At 42.4% G+C, this 13,292-nt stretch overlaps 1 protein-coding gene across 1 annotated transcript in view; it reads right to left on the reverse strand.

The window, feature by feature from the left end:
* Positions 1–548: 548 nt before the first annotated feature.
* Positions 549–13,292, reverse strand: part of PHF5A (PHD finger protein 5A) — a 134,151-nt gene continuing 121,407 nt past the window's right edge. Inside the window, exon 4 of the mRNA XM_069231253.1 lies at positions 549–785. Coding sequence (XP_069087354.1) covers positions 696–785 — 90 coding nt within the window. The 3' untranslated portion in view covers positions 549–695. The remainder of the gene's footprint in view (positions 786–13,292) is intronic.

Raw genomic sequence — 13,292 nt, forward strand, 5'->3', positions numbered from 1 at the left:
TTTTTGCCCACGTCTAAATCCTTAATGGTAGCCCTAACCGCCACAGGGGCAATTGGCGTTTCTAGGTCTGTGTGGGACATGGCTGACAGTTATGGAAAAGAAAGGGTGGCTGGGAACTCTTCTGCTTGGATCCAAGGAGCCTCAGGATCATCAGCATAGAGTTAGCAGTAGAATGTCCGGATTTCATAGAGGATGTCCCACTAGGAGTGGAGGAGTGCACTCATTGAATCATGCATAGTAGTAATGTGTGTGCAGCCCATATCTAGGCAAACCAATCAAGCGAGTAGTCTGGTGGCCTTGTCGCCTTCAGACTGCATGTGAGCTGTGTAAGTGGTGAAATGTAAGCATCTAAGCCTTTCCAAAAGTGCATCCTAAAAATATTTTACTAGCAGCATGTGGTATAATAACATCGCTGGGTCTTTCTGAGCTGTATAAAGCCCCTCGATCCGCCAGTAAAATAGCTTTATACACTCAATGTAATTTAGAACGTTATGAACCTGTTGTCACAATATTTCTCTTCTTACAAAAGATGCAGCTTGGTGTTGGTTATTTGTTGAACTGTGTTTAATAAAAACAATCTGTAAAACAATGTCACATAGGAAGTGTTATTTAAAGAAAAAAAAAAAAAGTTTCCAATTTGCCCAGGATTTTGATAGGGCGAGCACCAACAGGCAGTCCAATAGAGTCGCTCCCAATCACCTCTTCTTAAAACCATATTTCTTCCGTTCGTAGAACAAATCAGTCTTGGAGCTACCCAGGTTCACAATCTTGGGGCAGCCATCACGCTGAGGGGAAACAAAAAAAGAGAAAAAGAGGTTATTTTCATACAAGTGGATTAGCTATGTTGGCACGCGCAAGTAGGTAAGATGCAGAACCATCCATGAGACCCTCAGCCCAGCCCAAAGCTCCCACAAGCCTAAGTACCTCTGGTTATAGGCAGAAGAAACTACCAAGAATAGCGTCAATACTAAGTCCCTCTGTGTATCTGATTCTGGCCTGTAGCTTGCATAACAACTACTTTCCACGGTACCTCGCAAATCCAACTCATCACAGACCTTCAACCCACAAGCAATGCTCTTGCTGCCACAGGGGGAGGGACAGCCAAAATGGATATGCAGAAGACAAACTTGAGGATTAGTCAAAGTAAGGAGGATGGGACAAACACTGGTCTAATCAAAGCAGAACGAACATGCACTCATTAGTGCTGTTCATCTATACTCCATTAAATGACAGGACAAATATATATATATATCTGTATCCACATATACACACACAATATATCTCTATCCACATATACATATATATACATAGTAGTTATAAAATGCAAACATCAGTTAAAAATAAAAACAGAATAAAGTGGAGCTGTAGTTGTGAATTAAAATAAACAAAAATACTGAAATTCGCAAATTATGGTTAGGACTGCAATTCAGAACTCCTACAGTAGACATGCAAACCATGACAAGACACCAAATACAACACTCATGACCTCATCCTTGATTTGACCTATGCAATTACAAATGTCATAAATAATCTTACAGATTAAACATCATATTATCCTAAACAGGTTCAAGCAACAATAGTTAATTAAGTTGTGCTCTTAATTGTTCTTAATTATTATTGATATAGTGTGTGGTGACAAGTTTTGCATATTGAATGTGTAATATGGTTCTCCAGCTTTGGATCTTTCATTGATTCACATGCTTGAATCATCCCCGGTTAAGGTGGAAGTTCCACATTAGCTTTACCATAGCAATACAAGGCACTGACTGCAAGTCCTTAAAACAGTGCCACTTTTGCAGCACAATCACCTCACTGGAAAAGACAAACTTCAGGAGATGAGGTGAGACTGCCCCTAGGCAACTCATGCAATCTCACCTCAGATTTCTACCACATAGCATGCAGAGTCCGAAAGTTTTGCTCTCACTTCTAACGAGTAAGTCTTTATTTCATTTCAGAAATGTATTTTGTTCTTTCACCACTACCTCTGGATTAAGGAAGAAAATAACTGGACTCAGAGTATTTATAAAGGCATAGGACTCCTGTGGACAAATTAGTCTCTTAAAAGATGAAACAAAATGTGAATTTTTGGGCTCTACCCATATCATTAAGGCAAAAGACTATGATTTTGAGGAAACTTAATAAAAACCCTCAGTGACCATTGCAGAAGAGACCAGAGGTGGCTGCAAAAAACACAAGGCTGCTCGCTAAGAGTCCCTCAGGGAATAAATCTGAATCAAGATTTAAGCTATCAATGGAGAAAAAAAATGTCAAATTACTAAGGTCTTCTCCTGACCAACAAGAAAGGATAAGAACACCACCAACTAGAGGCTAAGCCTGATCCTCGCTTACTACACGAAGTGCCCCTCTCTCGGTTATCACACAGACCCTGATGATGGATCAACCCTTTTCGTCTGAAGAGGTGGGAGCGGCTATTTCTGCCGTGGCCTCCAGGAAAACCCCCCGGCCTGATGAGTTTGCTATAGATTATACCACATTTTGAGAAATCCTTACTCTTCAACTACTCACTCTCTACAAAGAGGCACCAGACTGGTGCCTTTCCACCAGAGACTGATACTGCCACCGTCGTGGTTATCCCAGAGATGCAACCCCTGTCGGCCTCGTGCTCAGATTTTCATTCTATCTCCCTCACAAATGGGGAGGTCAAGATCTTTGCCACAATCCTGGCCACAAATCTCAAACAAGTCCTTTGCACAATCATACACCCTGATCCATGCAGTTTTATGCTGGCCATTAGCATGCGGTCCTGCTTCAGGCGAATCCACTGCTCTTACTCATCGTCACCTGCTTCTGCCCCAATTAGCCTTGCTTCTCAGATTTCGAGAAGGCCTTTGACAAGGTGGACTGGGACTAACAGGACTGTGTGTAGCCAAGGGCTGGCTTCGGGCCCCTTCTCTGTGGCTTTGGCCACATGCTTTATACAAACCCCACCGCATGGGTCCAGATCAATGGTGTGATCTCGGACGTCTTCACTATAAGGCAATGAACCGGACAGGGTTGTCCCCTGTCCCCATTCCTTTTAGCGTTGGCGATTGAGCCACTCGCTTGCCTCTTCTGATGTGATGCTCAGGTGCGGAAGTGGCAGTGGGATGAGGGACACGAGGACCAGATCGCACTCTAGAAGGACTATGTCCTTCTCTTCCTCGCAGGCCCTGAAACAAGTGGCTCCTGATGACTTCGGATCCTTCAGCACCTCTGGCCTTCGTGTTAACCTGGCTAAACCAGTGTTCGTGCCCCTGGCTCCGAATCAGCACTGTGTGATCTGGCAAAATTATATCCCCGTGCGACGTCTGAGCTTCTGATACTTGGATATGTGGGTCCTGCTCCACCCCAAGCTTACTTGGTCCCTTAACTTTGGCCCCTTGACAAAGAGAGTCAAGGAGGACCTCAAGAAGTGGCAACCCCTCCTGTTGATTGTGATGGGTAGAACTGGCCTTTACAAAATGATGGTGCAACCAAGGTTCCTCTATGTTTTCCAAAATCTTCTGATATTGCTGCCTCATCGATGATCCAGGACCTGGATAAATTGGCATCATCGTTTTGCTGGCACAATTCCAGGCCACACTTGTTGCTTTCTCCACTGTCACTGTGCGCCTTACGACAGGGGTCTAGGGATGGCTAATCTTTACCTCTACTCTCTAGCATCACAGATCCTGGTGATTAATGACTGGCTTAGTGGGGGGTGGTCCAACCCTGCCTATCAGGTGGAGTGGGGGCATTCCTGGGGTTCTCCCTGGTTATGGCCAAGTTATACGTCTCAGTATTCCCTTCCACTATACCTGTGGTGACTCAGGCTTCCGTGACAGGATACCTGCGCCCATCATACTAACTAGGATACCAAATACAGACTCACTTATGGCATGGCACGTGGTTGCACGAGGTAGGGACGCTGAAGGGCTTTGTGGGATGTGACCTCATCGGTTTAACGCAAGTGGGTGATGTGTGGTCTGGGGCACACATGTGCTCCTTTCAAGAGCTCCAAGGCACCTATACACTTACCTCTTCACAATTTTACAAGTACATGCAGTTATGGCATGCACTCCATACCCACACACCACATGAATCCCTCTCCTTGAATTCAACCATCTGGAGGCTAAACTCCTTATGGGGATGTTGGGCAGGGAAGGCACTTCCTAGATTTACTGTACCCTTGACATCAATATACCTGGCACACTGGCCCACCTCAAGACCCGCTGGGAGGGATGACTGGACCCCCTAAACGATGAGGACAGGTGTGATGCTCTGATGGCACCTTGGGTTATAACGCTTTCTTCCAGGCCTGGTCCACACCTACTATCTCTATTGTGCCTATCTCACTCGAGCCAGGTTACACCAGGTAGGCCTTTTCCCGATCCTTCCTGTCCCTGCTGTTTATACGCCCCTGCTGCCTTAACACATGGTAGGTTTGTACCCGATGATTCAAGGATACTGGAATACTGTGGAGAGAAAACCTACAGAAGTGCTGGACTTGGAGGTGCATCTCTTGCCACTGATGATGCAGGCAGTCCTGGAGAGTTCCTAGAGCTCAAGGGAAGACCGTGCATTTCTGGGAGTTTCTACCATGGTGGCTAAACATGACATTGCGGCCAATGGAAAATCCCTGTCCACCCTCTCCCCCCATGATGTTGCAGTGGTGGCATGGTGTGGACTGGTGCACTCAGCAGGAGAGGCATGTGTTTGAAGCCAGGCGGTGTCCCTCGAAGCAAATATGGAGGAAATAGCTGGGACAGGTGGAGTAGAACTCAGTCATTGTACCTTGTGATAACATTTCTTAATCAAGCAATCGCCTTACTGCACTTAAAATTCAGCACAGGGCAGACATTTAATTTGCACCCCCTTGTGAGAATAGGGAGTGTTCTACTTTATCAAAACGAAATTTTATATATATATTCACGTGACCAAGGCTGCTGTGTCAGCCGAAACGCGTTGTGTTGTATTAAACTAATTTTTGCTTTCCCTGGAGTCCTGAGTGTGCGAGTATTACCTGTTTAATTTTTTGATTTATGAATTACCGGCTTGCTTGTGCCGGTTCTCGCACCACCCCTCTTGGGCAGATTAAGTTCTAGTATATATATGTATATATATATAAAAACACCGCAAACTATGACTAAAAAAAAAAAAAAAAAAAAAACGTTGTCCTCGACTGTAATCTGTAATACTGTCAATACATTTTAATTACAGCACTGCAGTATACAGGGAGAGACCGCAAAGTACATAAAGTACATCCAACCCATCAGAAACAGCACCTCTGTCTACAAGCCCGTTAACAATAGTCCCGCCATCTTTGCCAACTCAGTTGACTGCTTCACCAATGACATCTGGCCTGTTGAGGGAAGACTCCAAATGTGAAGTAGACAAAAGGCTCACAGAACTACTCCCAGAATACACCTTTCCAAGCAAGCTACTGCTTTAACTACTGGCTGAACTGGAAACAGAGGGAGTAAGAAAAGAGGGCCCCTGACCAAAGAGATACAGGGTGCGGACCAGGGGAACACTTCACTATACAAACAAAAGTGATTCCACCTTCCTCATCATATTTTAGAATTGCCCACAGGTCTACAATAACATGTCTCAAATAGATAAATACTCAGCACACGCTGAATATAAAATACCAACTTATACTTATTTTAAAAACAAAATCCATTTATATATTTCTTTTGTCAAATTCATCTGTTGCAGAAAATCATCCAAACCTATCCAATTCAACAGTTGTACCCCCCAAAAAATCTCCCACAGCATCATGCCCTCGATCGCGCACACACAAAATAATTCAAGCCTCTTATTCATGCCACAGTCATACTACATACACTCAATATATCATACCTTGCTAAAACCTTTAAAAAAAAAAAAAGGGGGGAGGGGGTTCGCGCGCGCAGGGGTGAAACTCCTGGCCCTAGCAATAACACAGTAAATATACGCTCAACACTAAATAAATAATGAACATTTCTTTTACCATTTAAATCTAGATATTTCAACGCATCTACAAATGATCTTCTTAGTGCTTTAGAAATTGATTCTCATTCATTTTCTATCAAAGTAAGGCATAAACATCTTCGCTAGGTCTCCAGTGTTGTGCCAATGAGTGTTTCGATGCGAGTCTCCTATTTAGCCATACATCTTCCTCAAGACACGCTATATATTCACCAATTCAAAATGTGCAGAGGGGACTTTAGAGAGGGCAGAAAACACCTACAATAACGAACACACAATTCTATTAGATGAAAACAAAGGGCTCATAATTGAAAAAAATATAAATCTATCAATTTTTAATATTGTGTGTGTACTCATTCTAAATTAGTTCATCATATTCACTTGTGAAAGTGGCCCAGAGACACCCATCGCCAACCTAGTAGAATCAGAGGTTAACCACCGAAAGAGTAAACATGCTATTCCTAGTTTGCTATAGAGTTTTTCAATAATCACCATCACCTTAGATGCCTATTACCATACCCGGACATAGCATGGGCTAGGAGGTATTAAGGGAAAAACTGATAAGGAAAGGATATCCCAAACAATTGATTCGAAATTCATTTAAGAGAGCCAAATATTACAATAGGGATGTTATGTTCCAAGAAAGTACAAAAGAACTGAATGATCGCTTAGTGTGCGTCACATGGACAAAAAAGTTATGGCAAATTATACATTCCTACTGGCACACACTCAATATTAACGATGAGATTAAATTACCTAAACCCGTATTAACCTCCTGTAGGAACTACAACCTCAAATATTCTGGTAAAATCAAGAGTTGAGAGTGACGGTGATTACTGCCAAAGGTTTATCACTGGTCAAAATCCAGCGAGTGGCAACCATAAATATGGACAACCTAATGCCTTTGAAGGGGCCACAGTATCCTCAAGGACTGACTATAAAGGAATATAGGTTTCTCTTAAGGAAAAGACTAACGTCCAAAGTAATTGGCTTGTTTCTTTGCCCATGTGGCTTAGGATAGGAGGGTGAAACAGGGCATGAATTTCATGTTAGATGTAGTGAATACAAATAAGCCATTTGTAATAACAACAACTTCATCCATTCACGCCCCTCCTGTACAACACTGGAAACAATTTGGACATTCAGAAAGCAATTTGAAATAGATTATCTTGGAGAAAATTCATCTAGTTAGAGGAAGAAATGAACTTGGATATCATTAAAAAAAAAAAGATGTGTATTGGGTTTTCACTTTGGGAACCTATCGTGAAGGTGTTAATGAGTTAATTCCTTTGGAAAATACCATTCACTAAAATAGATCTCAGTTTTTAGAGGTCTTGTTAAGGGTGGAATTCTGCTCCTTAAGGGCTTCAATGTTTTTGAAATAGTGGTTGATTGGTTCTAGTGTGGGTTGATATATAGGCACCTATATAGTCAGGGTCAATGGAATTATGCAGCAAGAGAGGGCCAAATTATATGGCAGGGTTGAGTAGATTATGCAGCCAGAAAATGCTAATTATGCAGCATAATGCAGCACATTTTGTAGCAATATTACTTTATTATTTTGACATTTTTAAACTTGGTAACACTGTCTGGGCATTGGTTGCACTTCATTAGTACCAGATTAACACCCAGATATAGCAATAAGGAACAAAAAGGTTACCAGTCCAGTTTTGCAAAGGGCCTTTCAGCGCATGACAACATGCGTCACTGCATTTTTAGTAACTTCTGAACTTTTTTTTTTTTGTTAAACTCTGCAAACTATACGGCAGATGATGTGGCACATGCAGCAAATCTATAACTATGCAAAAATCGCCATGGCCGCACTATCGCCTAATTCCAGTGGCCCTGTATATAGTATAACATTATATATTTATGCTCTATTTATTCGGCTGAGGCAAGGAAGCGATAATTAAGTGTCTGTTGGAATATTTAACCCTATAGACTGATAATACTTAGAGCTCTCTTATGATCTTCAGTTGAGACTTTCTGCTCATCAGTCATGTAGAGTATAGAGAGAATAGGCTATTTTTCAGTCCTACTGTGTCATTTCTGTGGAACATATGGATATTCAGTGGAATATACACCTATTGCACAATACTAGTGTGTCATTTCTCTGACGATATGGATAGGAGGTATGGAATTTACCTGTAATAAGTTTTTACAACGCAACTAAAGTTAGCTGGAAAATAAATGATTGATTATTATATGTCGGTTCCGGTGATTTGTTTGGAGAGATTCCTGTAGAGGAGATGTAGCTAATGTTTTTTTAATCTTTTTCGATTGCACTCATATATGGGCCATATTAATTTTGTGGATAATGATAAAACACGGTTCGGGCTAAAACAAAGTTTGGAGTCTGGTCCACAGTATGCCATTGCAGTGAATCCACATGGAAGCGAGCCTTTCCAACATAGGAGAATAGGTGGATAGTTGTATTGATATATTGCTTGCAATTAGTTTATCCCCTTGTGACATATGGGCCGTGTTAACTTTGTAGGTTTTGTTATGGCTCGGGGTAAAATGAAGAGATTGGAGTCTGGTCCAATTTATATTGTGGTGAATCAACATGGAAGGGACCCTTTCCAAGATGAAAACCAAGGTACTAGGTGGTTTGCTGTATTCCTGTAGCATGTGTGTGATCACGTGGAGCACCATGTGATCAACATGGAGACAAAGTGGAGAGCAATGGTGTAGGAAGCTGGCTATCTGTGCAGTGTACCAATGTAGTGGTACACAATGCAGATAGTACAGGTGACCCTTACTGATTGACAGAGGTTAATGTAATAACCCTAAATGCTCTCTTTTGTGGTACTGTGGGCGAGCAGTTTAGTCTTATCAGAAGGTAGTGCTGAGCATCTGAAGAACACAATCAACAAATGAGAGACAATGAAGAAGAAACTTGAGACCAATTTTAGAAAATTAGTTCATATTTTTATATTAATTTAGGTACCAAGATCTACAAGATAAGATTCAGAGTTAGCGATTTTAACAAATGCAGAAAATAAAGCTGTCAAGTCTGAGCCTTAAACACGGTTATGCTATCATATGGAGAAAACATAATGCACAAGGTCATTTGCCATCAACTTCCGGGACTCTTCTTCTAGACTGAAGGAAAGTAGGGGCCAAGGTCTTTAGAACCACCAATAGTTTCCGGTTACCAGCCCGGATGTGCCCGGGTGCATAAGTGCTCCTAGCGGTGGAAGCCTCAGACGCTAAACGTTGAAGTCAATGGGAGCAGTACCTGAAGGAAAAAGGCTACAAGTGGGGTTTGGGTGACCAATCTAGCTGAACCTGAAGTGGAGCACGGTTTCAGAGTACCATTAGTTTCAGTGGTTCCAGGATGGGGGGGCTCGGTGCATAGGTGTATTGTCCGGCAGGTCGAGGAGTTAGAAGCGCTAACGATTCTTGGGGTACTTGCAGAAGAGGGGAAAGATACACAGAACAGCTTCTGGCGTTGAGCTGGACTCTGATGAAGTCTCTCTACGTGCAGGTAAGTTTTTGCAACAGTGGTGATGTTCCGGGCGAACACAGACAAGCCTTGGTGCTTGCAAATGGCGCCGGTACCCTAGGTACTGGTGCAGAGGCTCTGAGCAGGCTCAGAGTCTTCAAGACTAAATGGGTCGATGGGGCTGCACTCCTGGTCACTCGGGACCCTCATCCTGACGAGATGATCTCACAGAGGACCCGACAGTCAGCAAAATGGGGGACTGGGCAGTTGTGCTTGGTGCCTGCTGGTGCAGGTAAGTGGCTCCTCCACTCTAATAGAGATGTTGGCTAGTTAGCAAAGTGCTGGCAGACTTCCAAGGTTTTTGGAGGATGCACAGCTGCAGGACGAGTCGGGTCTTTACCTGCTTCAGTCCTAACAATTGCAGGCAGGGTTTGGCACCAAAGTTTTCAGCTAGCCCTCAGTTCTTGAGCATGTGGCTCTTCTTTGTCCTTCTTTAGTCAGTCGACTCAGAGTACCTGGTGTCAGGGGCCATCTAAGTACTCAATTTACGAGTGGTTAGGGGAGTGTAGGGTAGCAGCCAAAGGGCTAATTACCGCTGGGGTGACTACACCCCCTATATCACCACTTTGTGTGGGGAGTGGCATTACCCTGTCCCAGAGTTCCTAGTTCCACCAAAAACTAGATGGCGGAACCCTTCCTTTGTGGAGCACATCAAGCTCCACCTTAGGGGCGTGAATAGCCTGGAAGTGCAACACGCCTACCTCAGGGAGGTGGGTGGCATCTCCCAGGTTTTGGGGAAGCCAGAGCTCACATATCAAAAGCTGCAGGGACTTTGAAGTCCCTGACAATAATATGCACAGTCACTAGCCAACCTGCTGGAGCAGGCATTGTTTCTGGCCTCTGACAGTGTAGCCTCTCACCTCCAGTGGGTCAGAAACCTGGTGGTGGTGGCAGGCTGGTCAGTACCAGTCAGTCATCACACTAGAAGACTAATAGGTTTCTAAGGGGCACCTCTAAGGTGCTCTCTGGGAGCAAGTCATAATAAATCCAATACTGGCATGGATGGCTGCTTTGTATGTTTTCACCTGAAAGCACTATTTATTCATTGTTCTAGGTGTTTTCCTGCCCACTTTAAAGCGCCCTTTACATATTTTGAAACAGTAAATATATAGCATGCACACAGGAGGGTGAATGACTAAAGAGGAGCCTCACGCTTCAAAGCACGTCACAACAAGATTGGAGACTTCGTGAAGATGTTTATGCCTTATATTTATGATACAGGAATAGGAGGATCAATTTCTAAAGCACTAAGAAGATAATTTGTAGATGCATTGAAATATCAATATGTAAATAGTGAAGGAAATGTATTAATTAATAATTTAGCTTTAGGCATATATTTACTGCGTTGTTGCTAGGCCTAATCATTTCACCCTTTTCTTTTTTAGGTTTTAGCAAGGTGTGATATATAGAGTATATATAGTACGAACAAGAGAGTGAATTATTTTGAGGATATGGGATCAAGGGTGGGGAAGGTTTTTTTGGCGTGCAACAACTGAATTGGGTAAGTTTTGATGGTTTTATTTAACAAATGAATTAGACAAAAAAATATAACAAATGAATTTAAGTATTTTTGTATAAATTAATAAAAGTTGGTAATTATATTGAACCCAGGCTCAATATTTATCTATTTGATATATATTATTGTAGACCTGTGAGCAATTCTGAAATATGACGGGGAAGGCCGAATTACTTTTGTTTGCAAAGTAAACAGAGGCAGAAGAGGAATCGGACCACATTGACCTTTATGGGGCTGCATACAGCCTGAGTCAGGGCAAAATATACTATCAGGAAACAGAGAAAGAACAAGGGTACTGCCATCAGGAGTAGGCAGACAAGCATGCAAACTATGATTGTCGCTATGACCCATATGAAACGGTCTATGAAGGCTATAGAGAATGTCCAAGGATGAGTGCCTGTAGACCACATTAAGGACCTATGCTATATAATGGCAGATTACTGTACAATAGTTCTCCAGAAACTGCTCCTCAGCTTGCCAAACCACCTACGCCTCCAATGCAAAATACTCCAATGACAGCACAACCCTCAAGTCAGAGACCTGAAGATCCCAAATCACCAGAAACCTATCCACCCTCACCTTCACATCAGCAGGTTCAACATTTCCCTGATCTGCCATAGATACCCGTACAAATAGACACCCATGACAAATACCAACACACTGGTATAGAGGAAGTCCAACTACCAGAAACCTCCAGGCCTAAGGTAGAGTGAATATAGGCTTCCTTAAGAAGAATCATTTACACCACCTGTGGTAGATTTTCCACCGTCTGACGTTGTTCGGTTTCACAACCTGGTAGTGGAGGGAAGATGTTTGATCTCCCTGTAGAGCACAGAGAAAATGACTGTTTCCTCTAGGAATTCAAAGACAAAGTCTATTAAAACTATCCCAATCATAGATAACCACAGTAGGAAAGTGTTAAACTGAAGCAGAAAACAGCAACAGTTGCGGTGATGCGTCCAGAATGGATAGGTATATATAACCTACAGGCAGTCGCCAGTAGGTAGCTCTAGTTAGGACCTAGTTTCTACAGGAAAATAGGTTTTTGTTTTGCCAGTAACTTTGGTGCCATTTGAGGAATCTCCAAATAATGTTCAAAACTAATACGACAGTCATGTTCAGCTGCTGTGTTGAACGTTTCAGGGTGATCTGTCAAGTGGGGGCCAAGAAGAAGCGGGGGGGGGGATCCCAAAACACTTTCCCCCCGTGCATTTTCCCATAGGGTCTTTAGAGACATAACTGTAGCCCGAATCACTGAATGGAATTACACCCAATTGGACAGGAAACTAGACCTTAGTATGCCGATCGTGCTTTTTGTTATTTGGTGTAAATCTTCTCAGTAGTTTTGGAGTTACTAAGGGAAAAAGAAATAGATACCTGGCCAGAGCCTAAGCACATATCTCATGGTCAGATCTGACTGGCTCTCAGCACTTCAGCTAGCAGCCATCTTGAGACCAATATACATGATAGCATCCCACTGAAATGCATTGTAGTGTATGGCAGGTTTTGAGGGTCATAAAAAGGAGAACATATAAAAGGTGGTAACAGATTTTAGTTACAATATAAATCATTGGTTGATGGTACCATACTAACTTTAGGAATTGTGGTGTGTTCCAAGGTGATTTCATGCAGTGAAAATCCCTTTTGGTGGGACTTCATGAAACATGTTGAGAAAAAAAAAAAAAACTGTTTTCTCATGATTTTCTTATAGAGGTTATGGAAGGTACTCCAAAAGCTATAATGAAAGCATATTTTCTGTAAATTCATACGATCTTTCTCAGTCATATGAGAATGAAGTTGTACATTCTCAAAAACAAATCTAGTTCCAACAGGAGCAGCCTGTCTGTTGATGCCCTTGTGTTCTACTGAAGCCTCCCAGAGTGTTCTAAAGAACAAGAGCACAAACAGTCTTACCTATGACAAAAGCGTGGTACACCTGAAGCCATCTTGAATGAAATAAAACTGGCAAAACTAAAAACATTTAATTTAGAAAGGAACAAAATGATGAGGTTCATTTTGTCATAGAAATTATGGCTAGTGCTGTAGAAAGAAAATGATGACAAGTTTTAAGTGAGTTCTCTAATATCTTCCTCTTCTATTTCATTAAAACATTCTGACATGCAAATTGAAACATGCACTATTGGCACCAGCAGCAGACTGCCAGGTAACTCTCTGGTGATCAGCAGCTTAGTGTTCTGATGAGCAACTAGAGTGCTAATATTTGGAATTTATGCCTAAACTATAGCACATCTGAAATCCATCTTGATGAAATCGAAATGGAAAACTGTAAGCATTTTTCACTGAAGATACTGCAGTATA

This window comes from Pleurodeles waltl, chromosome 4_2, assembly GCF_031143425.1.
Source record: "Pleurodeles waltl isolate 20211129_DDA chromosome 4_2, aPleWal1.hap1.20221129, whole genome shotgun sequence".
Lineage (NCBI taxonomy): Eukaryota > Metazoa > Chordata > Amphibia > Caudata > Salamandridae > Pleurodeles > Pleurodeles waltl.